Below are 18,685 nucleotides of genomic sequence, written 5' to 3' on the forward strand. Positions count from 1 at the left end.
TTTTGAGTTTTTTTCTTGATTGATTGTTCTTTTAGCAATTTCATCCCTCATTATTTAATTTCACTGAATTTTCATATCATATTTGTTATTTATTTTTTTATCATGCTTTTAAAACCCGACTTCGAAATCAACCCTTGTTATGTTTTAGATCACAAGTTGGATCGAATGATTGGGGTTTACTGGGGTCATTCAAATTTTTTTATTGTGCAAAAAGTAAAAAATAACATTATGTTGATAAAAAAATAATGGTAAAAGAAAAAATCAAAGGGTGTTGACATGATTTTTCCCTAGCTAATTGCTTGATTTTTTATTCAACAAAAAACTAAAAATGGTATTATTTTAATAAAAAATAATGGAGAAAAAAAATCAATTATGATATTTTTTTTACTAGTCTTTTCTTTGTTTATGATTCTTTTTTAAATTCTTTTTTTTTCATCCGTTTTCATTTGATTTTATTTTGTTTATATATCAAATATGATACTCATTCTCTTCATTGTTTTTTTTTTTCCTTTTCTTTCTTTGTTTTTTTTTTCAATTTTATTTCTCAATATTTTATTTTATTTTCTAAAATTAGTCCTCATTTTTTTAATTTTTTTTTTCTTTCAATTTTGTCCCTCAACATTTATTTCATTTGTTTTTTTTTTTTAATCCAAACATTGTTTTCATTCTTTTAATTGTTTTTTTAAATCTTTTTCTTATTTTATTTCTCGATTAAGTCCCTCATTATTTTATTTTATTAGTTTTTATACCAAGTTTTATCCTTATTATCTTGATTACTATTTATTTTCTTTTTTATTTTTTGATGGTTAAGAAATTTGTTCTAGATTTTTTTGAGTATTCTATATGGTAATCTTAGTTTCATGAGCGAGAGTTATTGTTTCAAAATTAGTCCGATTTAATTTTTTTTTTTTTTTTCATCTTTTGACATTATTTTATTAGATCTTAAACTTTTTTTTTTTTTTTTTGAGGTTATCCTGGATTACTGGTTAGTTAAGCTAACCTTGATTCATATTCAAGTTATCACCGTTTAAAGTATTTTTTTTTATGATAAAAAAATAAAAATAATAACTCACCTCACAAATAACATAGTGCGAATAAAAAAATCTAGTTAGTAAACATAAGATTTCATCCTTTTTTTAGAATGGATTTTAATTTAATTTCTAAAAAACATAAGAGCATTCACGTTTGCCTTGATGACTGCCTCTACATAAGATATTACTAGTTTCAATTATGTGGAATATTGTTGCTGTCAGCGTTGCGTCCATCTGATGATTTGAACTTTATATTTCAAATTTATAGTTCCAAACTCGAATGTTACTCGTTACATTAAGTTGTCATCGCAATTAATATATATAGAAAAATGAAATTTCTAAGAGAAGAATCTATTATAAACGCATGGAGTTAGAATTAAGGGTGGATAAAAAAATCTAAAAATTAAAAAATTAATTAAATCAAGAAAATTAAAAAAAATAATCAAAAAAATCAAATAAAAAAAAAACCGATTAAAAATTTTAAAAATAACTGAACAATTTAGTTTTGGTTTTATAAGATTGACATGAAAAAACTAAACCAAACCAAACTGAAATAGAAAAAAACTGAGCTAAAATGAAAAGCTGAATCAAAATCAAGTCAAACCAATTTGAAATCGGTTTTTATTCTAAAAAAATCGAACCGAATAATTTGAATCAGTTTTGATTTTTTTAAAAAAATTTAGTTTAATTACTTTTTTTTATATAAAAATTAAATCGAATAAAAAATATTCAATCCAGGTTAAAATACAAATACAACGAGAATTCATGTAATGACAATATTAGAACTAGAACTCTTGGAATTTAATGTTGCTGGTACAGTAATACTTGATAGGGCCTGGTCTCATACTGGGCCTGGCCTGGTCTGGTCCACAATGTTAGTAATAATAAAAACAAGAAGCACAGAACAATGCTCGAAGAGAAGTGATTGATGTCTTCTGTCCTTGGAGAAGCAAAGCAAATGGAGAGAGCAATTGAAAGATCAGCGTCATCGGGTGGAGGTACAAGCGCAAGAGAAGGCACAGCAAAGTCAATAGTGGCTGATCAAATCTCTCAAGCTGTACAATCGACCTCCAATCTCCTTCACCTTATGCAACAATCCTCTCCTTCCCAGGTACCTCCATCTTTCCCTTCATACATGCTTATTAAGATTCTAGATGCTTATTGTGCTTCCCCCCCTTCTTTTTTCTTGAATCAAATTCTCTATCAACTATTGTACATGCTTATTAAGATTCCTGCAGCTGTCTGGAGTGTTTTAATACCTTATGAACTTTGCTTGGTCTCTGTGTTAGTGTGTTAGAAGTCGTGGAGGTTTGATTTTAAGACAAGATATTGAAATTTAATGATATTGATGAGCACTGTGAAAATTGGCTTTGTTCAGTTTTTTATTAAACACAGTTCTGAGGGTTTTTGGTTATGTTCGTGTATGGACTATTTTGTCAAAAATTGATAGACTGTGAATGTGTATTTAGGCAATCTATGTGAATTATGAAGAAGAAAATTTTATGGGTTTATTAGTGCAATTTGCTTACGTTTTGTTAGGAATTATACGTGAGCATAGGCTTGGCGGGATAGATAAGAGCAATGGTGGAATGGGCTTTTCTAGATTTGGATGGGAAGCCAAACACTGCATTTTTAGGCTCTCCGTGCTGGGAGGAAGTGGGTGGAATAGAAAAATGTATAGGATTGCTTGTGTGTACTCGAAAAAAAGTAAGGGGTGAGGAATTTCAAATAAAGGAGAATAGTCCTTGGAGCTTAACTGTGCTTAGTACTTTCAGAATTCTGCTTCATGCAAACAGAGAAAATGTTTAAGATGAACTTTAAGAGAAAGTAACTCAGGTTCGATTTTGGTGATTACATTCAAATTTGAAAACATTTAATAAAGAGTGTCTGGAAGCCTTGTATGTTAAAGAGTGTAAACACTGAAGTCGACATGAGCTAAAGATTTAAATATCTGTAACATAGTTTACAAAAAGAAAGATTAGCTAATGACAGTGAAAAAAGAAGTCTTTGGTTAAAATTATATGATGAATGTCTTTATGAAGAACTTTTTGATGTAGGTTACAATGTTATTTAGTCCATTCATAAAAGCCCAGTTACCTTTCTTTGTTTGAGAAGAAGCAGTTGTGAAGTTTTAAAAGTACTCCAGAATTTTCATATAACATTTAATAGTCTTTCCTTCTACTTGACATGTGGATTTGTTTTGTGAAAGAGTTTCAAGAAACTGGGTTTTCATTTTAGTCATGGTGCCTCGTCATAGCTGGTGTTAAGGCTTCAAAAACAGTGTTCATATTAGTGGGTATTGGTATTTCCCATTCTGTTGAGAGTAAGTGAAGCCTTGCTTGAGGAGTTGGATTCACTTATTCTTCATACTCACCTAGCTGACTTCTGTATTTTATGAAATATGCAGCCCTCTTTCTCTAATCCAGTACATGATATCTGTAGTTGCAAATTGTGTTTTGATTTTTTCTTGTCAGTCAAGCAAAGATAATCTCATATGATTTAATTGTTGAAGATGGATAGTAGAATCTAATTAGTTATATTTATTATCTGTATCATTATGAATAAACTTGTATCTCTTGTCATTTGCAGGCTAAACTAATGAAGCTCCCAAAGAACCTTCTGGCAAAAGCCTCTACAATCAAGAACACTGGACAAGTATGTATTTCTGTCAACAAATGTGAATTTTGTAGGAAAAGTCTGTTTTCTCTATAGTTGAATTATCTGTTTTCTTACCCCTCATTTGTTGAAGGTTTTAGACCAAATGCCTAAGGTGATCTCATCCCTCGATGCACATATGGATAGTGGATTACAAAGGTTGAGTTCATAAATTCTTTTGGTACACTAGATTCGTCCGTATCCTTGTAAAAACAGCAGATCGCACTCATAAATTAATTTGCTTAGTTTGATTGTCCATTGCATCTTCAACTTTTTTATACGTGTCACTGAAACTCTGCAACTGTAAATTGTAAGTGTTTAGCATGTAATTGAATGCTTTTGGTAGTTAAAATTTTATCCATGAGGATTGGTCGATGCATACAGCACACACAACCATATGAGCAACTCAACAATGCTTTATTTCCTGCTTGGGTCTGGGTACGTGAAGTCTTTGATGCTATAAATATGACATGATAGCAAAAATTGTAAACTTAAGAATTTAAAAAGAGAAACGATTGGAAACTCATTGAGTGATAGGATTCTTTGATATAGTGAAGCAATGTTGAAGTTCTATCAAGTTGAGCTCAAACCATTTTCTTTTGCATATATTTTAAGGCAACATAATGATAATAATGTAGCTATTCTCTGGATTTTTTGGATTGCTGATGTCATTTCATGTCAATAATTTCTTATCGTTTCCTTTCCTCCTATAAATAGAGATCATCTGAATCCATCCATTAGGACCATTACAATCAACTTGAGGATATTTATTTTTTTCCCTTAATTTTTCCTGTTCCGTTAGCTGATTTAAGTATCAATTTTGCAGTGTTCCTCATCTGAGAACTGCAATCCAGTTACTTGCAAACATGGAGAGCTGCCAGCTTAGTACTCTATCCCAAGCTCAGTTCTCTCAACAAGTACAAACCCCCGCATTTTTGTGGCTGTGTGTGATTCCTTTTGCAATGTGCTAATTGATAGCCCATCTACTACTATGTTTAATTGATGACTGCTTTGAATGTCTAAACTGCTAGTAACATGTTTTCATCTTAATTTCCTTCCCCTTCCTCAGGAATCTGAGCCGTCAAGTCAACCTCCAGAGGCAGGTTAATGGACTAAATTTTCACCGTCATTCAGAAGCTTAACAGTACCAGCCATCAGATCATGGCTGGACAGTCTTCAAAGTCCCAAGCTCGGAGATAACTATAAGGTCTCAATACACGGTGTCCATGCTTTCAGTCTTGCGGTACATTAAATATGCCCCACTTTGTATAGTCTACTGCACACTACATGCCATTATTAGTATTCTCATGTCAATGCCCCCAAGCATCTGAAGCACGCTTTTGACGCAAAAAAAATATTCCATACCCTATGTACTTGGAGGAAACCAAGAACATGTCCGTGTCTTTGATTTTTCCTAGGGTCGGGGAACACGTTTTACGTTGAAAGTTCTAGTGATCGTCTACTTTGTAGCAAGGTTGTCAATTCTGTTTTGATAGGTATTTTGTTTTTTCAATTGAAATAAAATGTTTTAGTTGCAAAAAGACAATAAAAGGGCGCAGGAAAGACTAAACGAGGCTATTTTGACGGGCCGTTTTAGAGTTGTATTGTTCACACACACACACATATATATATATTCAACAAACATAATTCAAATTCCAGGTAAATTAATTATAAATTATGCAATACAAACACAATACCAAACAAATATAATTTTAAAATTTAAAATATTTCTAAATAGTCAAGATTAAATAGATTTTTTAACTTAAACAAAAAATCAAAATATTATGAAAGTAAAATGTTTTAACAAAAAATATTTTAAATATAAAGTTAAGTTAATGTTATCAAGTGGCTAATGGAATCTAAAGCATTTCTTGTTTTGTTCAAATTCTTACAAAGTATAAACATGAAAGAAAACAACATGAATATGGTGATAAATCTAATTTTAAACAATTACTATCATTATTAATGAAAATAGTAATAATAATTTTCAATATTATTATTAATATTATTGCTATTAAAAATAGTAATAAAAAAGAGCTTTTTTATAATCAGGTGGTTTAATTAATGAAATTGAGTAAGGTTCAATTTGATTCAATGGTTTTTCAAGAATGAAACGAAACATGTGGAATGAAACCGGAATGTTTCGGGTAAAATTTAGCCGAAAAATCCGGAATGGACCGAGATTTAAAATAAAATAATTTTTTTTTTTTAAAATTGGTATATAATATTTCGGCCATTCCGAGCAAAACGGTACGGAATTAATAACCTTGCTTTGTAGCCGTTGATTTAGTTATCTCTTTCAAACACCCGCCCAAGCAGGAGAGTGCAAACTGCTAATACTCTCTGGTATAATACTTAAGCAATCCTCCTGTCTCCATGCGTCCTCGTGTTTAATGTGACAGAACAGGCCGTATATGCATCCAAGGAGATAAGGACCTTGCTTATATGCATCCATATTTCTTTCTTTTCTCTGTGACTATAACGTTAAATTGAATTTCATAAAACTGATCGTTAATTGGTTGCCTCTTTCCGGTGACATTTCGTATAGGTGAAAGCATGTAAAGTTGTAAACATGCGGGGATGAGATTATAATTAAATAAAGTCGAATGACCAAAATAATAATAATAAAAAAAAGTACTGATCGTTTAACAATAATGTCGTTCATGAAAAATCCCCATCAGAACCAAGGTTTACATTATTTTTTTTTTTTTTTTTGTATTCTATATTAAAAAAAAAAAAATCATACCTTTATCCAAGCATGTTCTAAATTATTTTAATATATTTTTAAATAAAAAATATTAAAAAGGATAATAACGTTTTGTCACAGTACTCCTCTTGGATTTTGTCCCCTTCACACGTGGCAACATTAAGAGTACCGTCAACGTGGCAGACAAAACCTTTTTCCAGTCCACTCTATGATTTTGACTCACTGACTCACCTCCGCAAAAATCCACACTCCGCAACCGTTTTAGACGTTATAATAATTGTAATAAATGAATCATGATTATTTCAAAAGTCCAGGTTCAATTAATTTTAAATGCGCACATGTATATATAAGCAAGGAAAAACCGGGGTGTCGTTTACGCTTGTGAATCTGTCGCCTCTCTACCTTCCTGCTATAATTAAAATTAAATTAAATAGCAAATAAGGAAAACACAGGATGAAAGTGAGAAAGACACCCCCCCTCCTCCATCTATTTCAAAGGGCTTTCTCCCCCCTCGCCACTCTAAATTATTTTTTCAAATAAAAGCTAAGCCAATCCCTAACCCCTAGATTGTGAAAACAAAAGAAAATGGCTTCTTCATTGGCTGTGCAATCATCTCCTACCCAAACGGCCTCGTTTTTTATGTCCTCCTCGTCTCTGTCTCGTTGCTCTTTTGCACATTTAAGTTTGAGTTTCAATGGCCCTCGCACTCGGATTTCTCCTAGGAACACCATTGTAAGCGCAGATAATAATAAAAAAACATCACTCTTTTGTTTTATATTTTCTTAAGGATTATATATATTTATATATAAAACCTATGTATTTTTTAATTAAATATAATATACACATGCTTTAACGTGTTCTACTCTTTTATTTTATGTTTCAATGAATAACAAACGGTATTCCTATAATGGATGCTCGAAACTGGATTGATAAAATAAGTATATCTAAATCTTTTATTTCATGGGTAGTGGGTAGGGTACATATATAGCAAAAACGCGATCAGTGAGCACTCATTGCCATCCTCTTAACTGGTAAAATTAATGAAACAGATAGAGACCGTTTCATCCTGTTGAAATTCATAATGATACTATTTTATTTGTTTTTTTGCACGTGTATAATTTTTCGCCTTTTTTTGTTTATTTTTTTCTAATTTAATAATTGAATTTGGATTGTTTTTTATTTGTTCAGATTAATTATATATTTATCATCTGGGCCCTGTTTCTTTTAGATATTTCGTGAAAACTAGCTCCATTAATGGATAAGGGGGGGAAAGGGAAAGGGTAAATCCTTAGCTATATACATGGCCCATATTGATTTCTTATTGCTTTCTGCAGACAGAGCACTAGGAGATGGGAAGTAAATTATGTTTCATGGTAGTAGCTTTGTAGCAAATGTGCATGTAAAGTGTCTTTGTAGAGGATGACAAAAGAGTTGCGAAGTTGTGTTTCTTACTGATTCTCAGTTATTTATTATTGTGCCAGAAATGCGATATTTCTGAACCATTGAATTTTGGGAACGGGAAGCCTGCTATTCCTGTCCTTAACGATCGGATCTTGCCTAAGTTCTTGGAATCTGATCGAGTGGAGAAAACTGTTAGCAGAAAAGATATCAGGCTGAAGTTGTTTTCTGGCACAGCAAATCCTTCTCTATCTCAGGTAACTATTTAGTTCTAGATAGTCATGTACAGAAGAATTATATTTATATGGCTTTATTATTGGTGGTTACTTCTGTTGGTAAAACTGGTGGAATATTAAGAATTTGCTTTTATAAAAATCTCATCATGTTATAAATCGTAATAAATGTTACCCCTTGTGCTGGAATCTTGTAAGATGTTCACTTGATTTAGCTCTTCATGTGTAAAGCTGTCATTTCCGTCTTTGCCTTTGATTAAAAGATTATTCTCCAAAATCAAATTGAGATTCTTTTTGGTGTTAATTGATGTGTGGTTTGGTTACATACTCTGAGAAACTCTGAAAAAATGTATTTCTTAAGTGACATGGTTTTCTATGCGATTGGAATTCCTATCTGGTAACGGTTTGTCATTCATCCCCAGGAAACTGCTTGGTGTATGGGCCTAGAACTGGGAAAGATCAACATAAAGCGATTTGCAGATGGGGAAATATATGTTCAACTGCAAGAGAGTGTCAGAGGATGCGATGTTTTTCTACTGCAGCCCACCTGTCCTCCAGCAAATGAGAATCTCATGGAACTTTTGATAATGATTGATGCTTGTCGGAGAGCATCAGCCAAGAACATCACTGCCGTGATCCCGTACTTTGGATATGCCAGAGCAGATCGAAAGGCAAGTTTTATGGTTTGGTTTACATAAAGAGCAATATTTCCAATCATTACCAGGAATTCTCGCAAAAGCTTGGTCATGTAAATTAACTATTTGACGGGCTGCTATTTAAGTGTTCACTCCAGTAATGCATCAACCTGGTTAGATGAGTAGGTAAGTACTTCAATTGCCTTTTTTTCAAGAAGAAAAGATCAATGCTAGATAAGTTGTCTATATAAAATGGAACATCATTATCTCAAGGATGGGTTTAGGTTTCGAACACATCTGTTTCATGTTTGTGTTCTACTTCAATACAGTTTGAATTTGGTTGTAGGCAACATTTGGTATGATTGGTGCCTTTAATTGTTTTATCACGACCATGTAAGAATTAAACAGTGATATTCTTCTTGTGTATGCATTTAGCTTTTTTTTTTTTTGGGGGCAGACTCAAGGTCGTGAATCCATTGCAGCCAAACTTGTTGCAAACCTTATCACAGAAGCAGGTGCAAACCGCATTCTTGCCTGTGATCTTCATTCTGGGCAATCTATGGGTTACTTCGATATTCCTGTGGACCATGTGTATGGTCAGGTAATTACTATAGTTTTTAGTTGTTGACCTTTACTTATCCAAATTTTCACCAACTTCTTTTTCACTACTTCTTCTGTGACTCTAGCCTGTGATTCTGGATTATCTTGCAAGCAAGACAATTTATTCCAGTGATTTGGTAGTGGTTTCACCTGATGTTGGTGGAGTTGCGAGAGCACGGGCTTTTGCAAAAAAACTGTCGGATGCTCCTTTAGCTATAGTGGACAAAAGGCATCATGGACACAATGTTGCTGAGGTAATCTCCTGACCAAGTCACTGCTGAGTGCTGACAGTATTTTCTTTATTTATATCTTGATTCCTGCACTACACTATTAGGTAAGCTGTTTATTTTTATTTTATTATTATCATCTTTGCATCCAAATAAAGTTTTCTACTTCGCTATCTCACTTGAAAGACTATCTATTAATTCTGCTACTTCCCTTATTAGCTATGACATTTTCTTACTGCATGTACATGCCTCTCTTTTTAATGCCAATTTCATTAGCAGATATTGAGTGTGGCCTATTGTAGAGTTTAGATTCTTTTGTTTATGCGCAATAACTAGTAAGGGAAGTTCCCTCTGTTTCATTTTTTTTTTTGGTTTGTTATCCACTTCACAATCTCAGAACCATGATTAATCTGATGCTGCAGGTTATGAACCTTATCGGTGACGTCAAAGGAAAGGTTGCAGTTATGGTAGATGACATGATTGACACTGCTGGTGAGTAATCTTGATGTCAAATTCCAATCCAAGACAAAGGGGATAAGTGCAATTTTACTTGGTTTATGATTTGGAGATTTTTCAAAAAAAGGTTTTTGTAGATGATTGTATCCAATTCCTTTTAAAATTTATTAATATTTAACTAAAACAATTGATTATACACTGTAGGTACAATTGCAAAAGGAGCGGCTCTCTTACATGAAGAGGGGGCCAGAGAAGTTTATGCATGCTGCACTCATGCTGTTTTCAGGTACTCAGTTCATTTACAATATCTGATTAACTTCTTAATGGTGTGTATAGTAATTTCTACTTTTCCCACGTATAACTAAGTGCAGTTTCTTGGATTACCTTGAGAAACGTATCATAAACATAAATTTATGACTGTTCATTAAGTACAAAATGGTCAATCCACTAGATAGGTAGTGTTAGTTTACTGTCCCAAGTGAAATGTTCAAGACAGCAGTGGTTTTTTTCCTCTTCCTTTTCTGGTATTTTATTTCAAGATGTCAACTTGCAAGAAAACTTTTTGATTTTCCAGCTCAAAGTTCTGGATTTGTATGGACTTAGCATCCTGTATTTTCAAAAAATCACATTAGTTTTTACAATGTGGTTTCTGGCATGGCTCTATGTGGTTTTGGAAAGTCGGAACTCACTATCTACACTGACCATCTCATTCATATTTGTGTTGACATTTTTCCCCTTTTACTTGGAAGTCCTCCTGCAATTGAGAGGTTGTCGAGTGGCCTGTTTCAAGAGGTGATCATTACAAACACAATGCCAGTGGCGGAGAAGAACTACTTCCCCCAGTTGACTGTGCTTTCTGTAGCAAATCTGTTGGGCGAGACAATTTGGCGTGTTCATGATGACTGTTCTGTAAGTAGCATTTTTCAATAGCGAAGGAGTATCCATTGGCAGTAGACCCTTTTAGTTCAAACAGGGATTCCCTGGCAAGATGGCGATAAAATCTTTCATAGTACAAGAAAATCAATACATGGGATGTGTATTTTTTATGGTGTTTGCAGGCAAAATTTTGATTGTCGTGCATACGAACCTCTACATTAGTCTCATTTAATAAATACATAGATTTTGCCTAATTCTTGTTCTTAAGCCTTCTAAAATAGATTTGGATTTATTCAGGTCTTCTAGGTGTACTCTTTTTATGAATTTGTGAATGTATTTATTGTTTTTGGTCGTTAAAAAACTTGTCCAAGTCAACTGGGATTCAATAGAAAGAATGGATAATTCCCCGGGCTTCTGCTAAGATATTCAGAGTTTCTGGGTTTTGGGCAAAAAATGGTTTGAAGAGATTACAGGAAGAAAAAATCCAGGATAAGCAACCAAGTCTATTCCACGCTTCTAGTTTTTATGGATGTTTGCATCTAATATAAACTGGGAGCATGTTTTATATGCAACATTTCATGGACATGGGTTTTTTCTTAAGGTTTTTTTTTTTTTTTTAATTTTCTTCTATTTCTTTTATGTGCTTTTAATGCTTTTAGTATTTTTGTTCGTAATAGCATTATCATCCGAAATATGATGGAAGAGGAGAGAGGCCATGAACATAAAACGGCCCAATATATAAAAATACATAATCCATCCCATATACTCTATGCATTTATATTGTCCCGCTAATTATAAGCTGAAACAGTCTTCAACAATCTGAGCAAAAAGCTACGAAGACGCGAGCTATGGTGCAATCCTAAGGGATTTTGTTGATGATTAAAGATGTATTTTTTTGTTCTTTAAATTTATTTTTTGAAGTTAATATTGAAATAATTTTTTTAAAAAAAAATGTATTGTACGAATAATGATTTAGTTTCAATTGACACACATGCAAACTCGAAGATATTTAACATATTATTTGTGTCATTCCTATTTTATTTTGGATGAAGCAAAAGCAAATAAACTAATGGATTCCATTTGGGGAAACCTAAATTTAATCCCAAGACTACATGTCCATTCTTATTTTATCAATTTAATTCTAAACATTTCCTGCATTGTTTTATGAAATTTGTTTTTGATCATTTGAGTCAATTGTGTATATTTTGTATATTGAAATGGTGTTGATTTAAGGAAAAATTGACCAAAAAGTAATATACAAAATATCAATTTGAAATCCTTTTTGGACGAAAATGTTGTTGGATCTAATTAAGAAATATTAGAATAATTGAGAGAAAATAAATGAAATTTATAGTTAAAGCTGAAGTATATAGTTAAAGGATTAAATTGAGTTTTCCATTTCCATTTTATTTTACCGGTTTTATTTGGTGAATAAACTAGTTTGATTCATTGTGCCACGCAACCGGGTGAAATATTTTTTCTTAACATAAATAAAGGATGCGAGCTTTGTTCATGTCTTTTTACCATCAAGAAAATTTTAAAATGCAAACTAAAAAGTTATACATGCATTTAATAAAATAAATCAAAAACTATATATTTTAATAAACAATAATAATTATGTTGATGTCAACAAAAAATTAATATGAAAACTGAATAAAGATATTAATTTTTTTTTTAAATCAAATATTTATTTCAATTTGAAATTAAATGTTTTAAATTTTTTATTGTTTGAAATTAATAAAAAAAAATTTATTTTATTAAATCGAGTGGTAACTGTCGAAATATATTTTTAACATCGCGCATAACTTATTATAAAATCAATTAAAATAAAATATAATCTGAAATGATTAAATTATAAAGAAAAAAAAGAAAGAAAACAATGTGGCCCAAAGTGGAATTTTTCTTTCCCTTCCCTTATGTTTTATTTTCATTGTTTTTTTTTAATATTTTTTTATCTTGTATTAACTTGCGTCTTCATAATTTCAAACATTTATTAAAAACATTATTTTGCAAAATCAAATTATAATTATTAAATGCCAGTAAAAGAACCAAATAAAAAAAAGTGCGGTTAAATCTTTTAATGTTTTTTTTTTTTTTTATATAATTTATAATAATTGAGTTTACATATAATTTAGTCACGTACTGTCACGTGACATGAGGAATTAGGGTTTGCCTTTCCTTTTGTTTTCGGCTTCTTCAGCAACCTGTTCTATCTATAAATATACACACTATCCCCCAACCACTACCCCCCAACCACTACCCCGTCGCTTGTTTTCCTTCAGCACTATTTCACTTTCCAATGTCAATTAGATATCTGTATTTCATTGCAGTCCTCTTTGAAAGCTCCACGTTTTTCTGCTTCTCATTCTATCTGTGTTTTTTATTTCGTAGTTTTTAAAAATCATGCTGTGATGAAATTCTCTGTGTTCCGGAGACGGTCTCAGATGAGGTCGTCTTTGACGGCTGCACAAACCTCTAAGAAGTTCTGAGCTTACCCTTTTCTGTATATATACATATATCTGTGCGATTTTGATTTGTTGATGATATAAAGCGAGGTGAAGATAGAAATTCATGTCTGTCAATCCACTGACTTAGTAACTGTGTGATGTTATCTTGAATCCCGACAGGTTCTGATCGCTTTTTATCTTTTTAATAATCTCAATAACCACCTCATATTTATCTTGATAGACTGCTACATTGTTTGTATAACAATGGGTTTTGTTTTGTGAGAGCCTAAAGTTGGAGTCTTGTCATGTTTTTGTTTCTGTAGTTCCTTGTTTTGGGGCATATGATGAATCTCATGTTTTAATGGGTAATTTGCGTCTGAATTTTTCTTGATGCTATACACCTTGGAGACCTGATGCCTTCCTCTTCACTCCCCTTTTATTTCTTCTCAAACTTCTGAACGTCATGTAGATGTTATCAGTTGGTTTTTAATATATATACGAGGATCAATTTGAAAAAATAAAAATATTATTGTTAAATATTTTCAAAAAACAGTCTTTACCACATTACTAAACGGGTCTTAATTTGGTGATTTTAGAGTTTCGAGTTCTTGGCAGGTTTTTATTTACTGTCAGTTTGTGTAATGAAGCTTTTCTTTATTTGGGGGCAGATGAATCATGTGCTATAATGAGTAATTTTCATCTGAATATCGTTGATGCTGTAACACCTTGGAGACCTAATGCCCTTGTTTATCTTGTTCATGTCGATTCTTCCGTTGCCATTTGATTTATTATGCTTTATTGCTTTGATGAATCAGTGTGTACCCATTGCGAGAAACTGTTTGTTTCCACCACCACTGAATTGGAGCTGCCAAATTGTACAATCATATTGTATCAACAATTTTATTGTTCTTATGGTTAATCACAAGGGTTTGAAGCTCAAACAGAAGACGTCCATAGCAGTTTAGGGTTTGAAGCTACCTCAAGAAAAACTGACAAGTAGACCAAGAATGATGTTCCCGTCATTATCATTCTTTGCTTTGCATAATGTTTATACTAAAAGAAGTTTCAGGGTTTTAGAACTGAATGGAATGAAGCTGGGAAGAGCTCAAGCGACTCTATCTATCACCGGAAAGCAGAGCTTCTAAATAAAATTTATCTTGCAAAACTATTGTACTCCCCCAATTTCATGTGACCCACCATCAAGTTTGCTTGTAATAACAAGCCTAATGTATTCCGCTCCCCTCTCCTTGACAAGTTCTGGCAAAGGCCCTACCATGGCCTCGATAATTGGACTGAAAGTCAATTCTTTTTCTGGATTCGAAACAGCTCTATGATCTCATATTCCTCATTCATCGTTATCTGCTTTCAAATGACCTATTAGAGTGCAAAATATTCATTTATATAACATGGCAACAGCACAAACATATGCTATAGCACCTCAATTATACCACAAACATTGGCTATAAATGCACCCGGAACGGGTTTAATTGGTACCCATTTTGCCTTTATTCTTGATTTGTGAACCCTGTACTTCACTTTCTTGAAGTAACGAGGTCAATCCAGTTGCATCAGAGAGCGGTGTGAGACCCATCACCTTTTTTGCCTGCTCACAAGGTGGGTGATAATTCACTCTTTTCCGTTGTACATCTTATTTAAATAGTTTTGCAAGCTCGTCTGAATCAACTCCCAAGGTCACGGCCATCGATCTCAGGAAAGATAGGCAGCTCTTTGAAGTTCTGATGAATACTTGTCCAAGCCTTGTTCATACAACCACCAAGTCATAAATCCGTTGGTTGTAGAAAAATATTACTTAAGTGACTCATTAGATTTTAAATTAAATAATGATTAAAATTTAGAGTCTATTGAATATGCTAACTTTATGCTTTATTTTCACTGAAAATATATGTTTAGGGTGTGGATGAAGATAGTTACAGGTAAAAAGCAGGTCTAAGCGTGTATTGTCTAGATACAAGAGTTCAAGTGTGGTAAGCAGAGTCCACAGAGATGCACGCCATGCGCGAAGGTTGCCGGGCAAGACGCCTGCAGCAGCTGGATCCACTGTTTTAATATTACTTTGAAAAAATCGATTGCCTACTAAGGAATTATGCATACGGGCATGATAATTAATCATATTAATTATCCATGCTCTTGACCGAACCAGGAATGAAAGAACAATTGTCTGTTTAGAATGACATGGCTTTTATGGGGCGCGAATTCTATTACTATATGGCACTTCTGAGTTCTGAAAGACTCTTTATTTATTAGAATAAGCATTGTAATATTATTCATAAGAAGGAAAGGAAAAATAGTGTTTCAATGCCTGAAATTGATCGGAAAATCTTCATTTATGATATGGAGAATTCATGATGGGAGGTAAGGGATGCATTTGCTGGTTTCTATCTAAATAATGGACTCTGTATATGGACTGCAATTCTGTAAACCTTCTCCATTTTTGTGACTGCACTTCTCTCAGGATCATATTCTTAAGAGTAAATTAATCCAGTCCCTGTTTATCAATGCATTTTTAATCCAGATTCATCTATTTTAAAAATCCAACATCTTCTCCTTCTCTTTTATGTAGGGTTTATAACTTAGTTTGGCCATCAGAGGTACTGTTCCTAAGTCTTTGAGGCGTCACCAGTTGATAATTTCTTGTCTCTAAAATAAATAATCTAAGCCAAAATCTTGTGCACGTAAAAGCTATCATTTTGGATTTAAATTTCCTCTCTCTCTCTCTCTCTCTCTACACGTCATTGTGATATTGCTAAAAAATGCCGTTCAACTGTTCTAGAGCAACAACAAACATATTAAACATCTCCGAATCAAATCACAGAAGAGTAGAAGCAATCCAGTAGTCCATAAATTAAGTAACCAAGATCCACAATTTAACTCGTCCAGAATGAGAAACTTGTTAGGTGTTGACAAACCTACAATTCTTCCTGACCTCTCCTTCATTCCCATAAAGTACGTTAATATTCCCCATCTTTATCATAGAATTGGCAAACGAGGCGAAGAAAAGCTCTTGATCAGCGGCATAAGCCCACACCTGCTTTCTTATCTCCCCCTCATGATCTTCCGTCACCAACACGTTATCGGACCCCAGCAACCCTCTTCCTTCAAGAATGTTGAGGAAATAGTGGTTGTCAAATCTAGCCGGGGTTTCAAAATCAAGCGGAGCCAATTGATTGTCTTTTCCTGTTTTTGGACATATGGACCGTAGGATTCTTCGAAAGGGGGTGTATCTCTTGGATATATCGTAATGTTCTTCAGCACTCTCATCGTGTATTTGTTGCCTAAAGCTTAAGCATCTTGCCTTTCCCATTGTGTGGCTACCTGTGAAACCAAGACGCTTATGGGCAAGCACTATATGTCATTACAAACTACGTGTTTAGTGGTGTTTCTTAAAGATTTATAAATAAATAAGTAATTATTTACATGAGATAATTAATGTTGTGGATTTTACCTGACAAAGCAACCAAGTCTCCTATGTCAAGACCTTGTTGTTTAAAATTGGCAATGAGAGTCTCCAGAGAGGAATTTGGTGCGGGTATAAACTGATTGGCACCATCAAAACTTGCCGTGAGGGAGTCCTTTCTGCCTAGATAAACCTCCCAACCTGGGCCACCTCTCTTCCAAAGTAAAAGGAAAATTAGAAACTACTTACATTATTTCATCCCAAATGTCATCAAGGAATTAATCATGTGACATACGACATGATCACCAGCTTTCTTAACATTTATGTTATTGAAGCCACCTTGTAATGGAGCTTATATATAATGAGACAGTAGTGAGATGAAAGGCAGAAAGAGAGAGGTATGTATATGTGTGTGTGTGTGTGTGTGTGTGTGTGTGTGTGTGTATGCACACTTACCACTGCAACAGCATCACGAGCAGCAATGGCTAAGATATCAGCACATGAGACTATGAGAGGGCATGCTTCTTCCAATTGATACTTGATCCTATCAATGACTTCGAATCCACGCAATGAGTTCACGTTAGGCACTGCCTGCTTTTCACTGACCATGCCTCCATAGCTGTCTAGAAGAACCGATGCATCGCATCCCTGATTAATACCAGAACCAATCAGGATTGGTGAGTTTAAGACTTGGAATTGTGAATTTGTGATAGAAAGAATGATGATGCTACAAAATTAATGAGAATTATATCTGTTAGCAAGAAGTATTCAGTTCTCTAGCAATTCTTTATTTATTTATTTTTCCGAAAAGAAAAAAAGCAAGAAAAGGGAGTGCAATATTCATTACGAGGAAACAGAGACACAGAATTAGAGAAAACGAGAGGCCTGACCATAACGAAGCAATCATGAAAATGCAAGCGAAGCAGAGAGGCGGCCATTCTTGGATTTTTAAGCACGGCAAACTGAAGATTATACCTCACAATCTCTTCAACCACAGGGCATGTTTCCTTGTAATAGTCACGGACCAAAAGTTGTCCATCACCGAAGGTCGACAAGCTTTGCAAGACCAAAACCAGTAAAGTGATAAAGACTATTGTAAAGGGATTCATTGAGAAACCACATGACATGACAACCTCGCACCAGAAAGATGGTTTAGTTTAAGATTGCTTAATGTTGGACCAACATTTCCTACTTATAGGAACAAGCTCAGGTGATAATGACGTTTCCTTGGACCGTTCTCCATGTTCCTTCTAATGTTTTCAAACCAACTTTATCCTAATAAAGTGGCAATGGGATTCTTTTGCTATCTCCTAAAAATCAAAGTTGATACAACTACTTGAACCTAACTTTATAGCTTTGTTTTCCTCTGGGACGTGATTCCTTTCTTGAAGGAATACATTGGCCATGTCAAGGCCAACCCTTTTAATTTAATCGAGCATCGTATGCTTTCATTTTCTGGAGACAATATTTAATTCTTGTAAAATAGTAGTAGCTTTTTTGCAATTACGATACGCTTTATCAGAATAATTATTAATCAGGTTGTTGATGACTATGATTTTGCACCATTAATTAAGATATAGAGGAATAGGTGTTTGTTTATTGATGTGTTTTAAATGGTGGCTTCATCAGAAAGTCCATTTGATAGTGGACTGCTTAACACACCCTCCCTCTTTCTCATCCCTGATCTGATGTAAGGCAAAGATTTGATTCTGGATCACTCGGGGGAGGCCCTGTTTTTTTCTCGAGGATAAAACTGTGCATCACGAAAGAAATTTAACAATCTGACACGAACGGGAGACAGAAAATAAATGATCCAGAATTACCTGTCTTTGTCTTGAATGCTTCACTCAACTTTGTTTTGCCAAAATTTGAGCTAACTTGGACATTCAAGTAACAGATGAACTGCTATGTTGCTGACATCCGCGCCTTGCATAATTTGAGCGAGCTTGAAATTTAATGAGATTTGTTCTTTAAACTGGTTGTCTCAGTGGTATTCTGCTTTCAG

At 33.6% G+C, this 18,685-nt stretch overlaps 3 protein-coding genes, 1 long non-coding RNA gene and 4 other non-coding genes across 14 annotated transcripts; 7 read left to right on the top strand and 1 right to left on the bottom strand.

Annotated features, from left to right (window-relative positions):
• The first annotated feature begins 1,930 nt into the window (after positions 1-1,930).
• On the top strand, positions 1,931-5,199 carry LOC118039293 (tobamovirus multiplication protein 2B). 4 transcript variants are annotated; one of them, XM_035045965.2, is made up of 5 exons: positions 1,931-2,142; positions 3,621-3,686; positions 3,781-3,845; positions 4,513-4,650; positions 4,756-5,199. In XM_035045965.2, the coding sequence occupies exons 1-5, from the start codon at positions 1,960-1,962 to the stop codon at positions 4,826-4,828; spliced, it is 525 nt and encodes a 174-aa protein (XP_034901856.1). In that variant the 5' UTR covers positions 1,931-1,959; the 3' UTR covers positions 4,829-5,199. The 4 variants fall into 4 exon arrangements, with proteins under 4 accessions (XP_034901856.1, XP_034901857.1, XP_034901859.1 ...); XM_035045966.2 differs by having other exon boundaries at positions 1,932-2,142; positions 4,513-4,629; XM_035045967.2 differs by having other exon boundaries at positions 1,933-2,142; positions 4,513-4,603.
• Positions 5,200-6,822: 1,623 nt separating this feature from the next.
• Positions 6,823-11,072, top strand: LOC118039294 (ribose-phosphate pyrophosphokinase 1). 2 transcript variants are annotated; one of them, XM_035045969.2, is made up of 8 exons: positions 6,823-7,125; positions 7,875-8,048; positions 8,447-8,695; positions 9,117-9,260; positions 9,346-9,513; positions 9,909-9,978; positions 10,147-10,228; positions 10,692-11,072. In XM_035045969.2, the coding sequence occupies exons 1-8, from the start codon at positions 6,979-6,981 to the stop codon at positions 10,870-10,872; spliced, it is 1,215 nt and encodes a 404-aa protein (XP_034901860.1). In that variant the 5' UTR covers positions 6,823-6,978; the 3' UTR covers positions 10,873-11,072. The 2 variants fall into 2 exon arrangements, with proteins under 2 accessions (XP_034901860.1, XP_073265995.1); XM_073409894.1 differs by lacking the exon at positions 6,823-7,125 and adding an exon at positions 7,189-7,766.
• A 1,992-nt stretch (positions 11,073-13,064) lies between these two features.
• LOC118039297 (uncharacterized) lies at positions 13,065-14,590 on the top strand. The gene is made up of 2 exons (XR_004685902.2): positions 13,065-13,445; positions 14,081-14,590. It is a non-coding gene; the product is annotated as an uncharacterized lncRNA (long non-coding RNA).
• LOC118039320 (small nucleolar RNA U61) lies at positions 13,222-13,311 on the top strand. The gene has a single exon (XR_004685907.1). It is a non-coding gene; the product is annotated as a small nucleolar RNA U61 (small nucleolar RNA).
• LOC118039321 (small nucleolar RNA snoR14) lies at positions 13,369-13,456 on the top strand. Its single transcript, XR_004685908.1, has one exon. It is a non-coding gene; the product is annotated as a small nucleolar RNA snoR14 (small nucleolar RNA).
• LOC118039317 (small nucleolar RNA Z101) lies at positions 13,598-13,687 on the top strand. The gene has a single exon (XR_004685904.1). It is a non-coding gene; the product is annotated as a small nucleolar RNA Z101 (small nucleolar RNA).
• LOC118039318 (small nucleolar RNA Z101) lies at positions 13,925-14,011 on the top strand. Its single transcript, XR_004685905.1, has one exon. It is a non-coding gene; the product is annotated as a small nucleolar RNA Z101 (small nucleolar RNA).
• Positions 14,591-16,103: 1,513 nt separating the features above from the next.
• On the bottom strand, positions 16,104-18,644 carry LOC118039296 (peroxidase 20). Of its 3 annotated transcripts, XM_073411812.1 has the most exons (5): positions 18,504-18,644; positions 17,571-17,736; positions 17,137-17,328; positions 16,729-16,894; positions 16,104-16,628 (listed from the first exon to the last, which is right to left on the bottom strand). In XM_073411812.1, the coding sequence occupies exons 2-5, from the start codon at positions 17,616-17,618 to the stop codon at positions 16,177-16,179; spliced, it is 858 nt and encodes a 285-aa protein (XP_073267913.1). In that variant the 5' UTR covers positions 17,619-17,736; positions 18,504-18,644; the 3' UTR covers positions 16,104-16,176. The 3 variants fall into 3 exon arrangements, with proteins under 3 accessions (XP_073267913.1, XP_034901867.1, XP_034901866.1); XM_035045976.2 differs by lacking the exon at positions 18,504-18,644 and having other exon boundaries at positions 16,104-16,598; positions 17,571-17,807; XM_035045975.2 differs by lacking the exon at positions 18,504-18,644 and having other exon boundaries at positions 17,571-17,807.
• Between the last annotated feature and the right edge of the window lie 41 nt (positions 18,645-18,685).

This window comes from Populus alba, chromosome 1 (assembly GCF_005239225.2).
Source record: "Populus alba chromosome 1, ASM523922v2, whole genome shotgun sequence".
Taxonomy (NCBI): Eukaryota; Viridiplantae; Streptophyta; class Magnoliopsida; order Malpighiales; family Salicaceae; genus Populus; species Populus alba.

Excerpts from the sequence above, each read along its gene's own strand:
- LOC118039296 (XM_035045975.2), bottom strand. The coding sequence starts at position 17,807 with ATGTCATGTGGTTTCTCAATGAATCCCTTTACAATAGTCTTTATCACT. Across the intron at positions 17,329-17,570 it reads TTCATGATTGCTTCGTTATG|GGATGCGATGCATCGGTTCT; the intron begins GTCAGGCCTCTC and ends GGTATTAATCAG. Across the intron at positions 16,895-17,136 it reads CTCGTGATGCTGTTGCAGTG|AGAGGTGGCCCAGGTTGGGA; the intron begins GTAAGTGTGCAT and ends TTACTTTGGAAG.
- LOC118039293 (XM_035045965.2), top strand. The coding sequence starts at position 1,960 with ATGTCTTCTGTCCTTGGAGAAGCAAAGCAAATGGAGAGAGCAATTGAA. Across the intron at positions 3,846-4,512 it reads ATGGATAGTGGATTACAAAG|TGTTCCTCATCTGAGAACTG; the intron begins GTTGAGTTCATA and ends TCAATTTTGCAG. Across the intron at positions 4,651-4,755 it reads TGTGTGATTCCTTTTGCAAT|GAATCTGAGCCGTCAAGTCA; the intron begins GTGCTAATTGAT and ends CCCCTTCCTCAG.
- LOC118039294 (XM_035045969.2), top strand. The coding sequence starts at position 6,979 with ATGGCTTCTTCATTGGCTGTGCAATCATCTCCTACCCAAACGGCCTCG. Across the intron at positions 8,049-8,446 it reads CAAATCCTTCTCTATCTCAG|GAAACTGCTTGGTGTATGGG; the intron begins GTAACTATTTAG and ends ATTCATCCCCAG. Across the intron at positions 8,696-9,116 it reads ATGCCAGAGCAGATCGAAAG|ACTCAAGGTCGTGAATCCAT; the intron begins GCAAGTTTTATG and ends TTTTGGGGGCAG.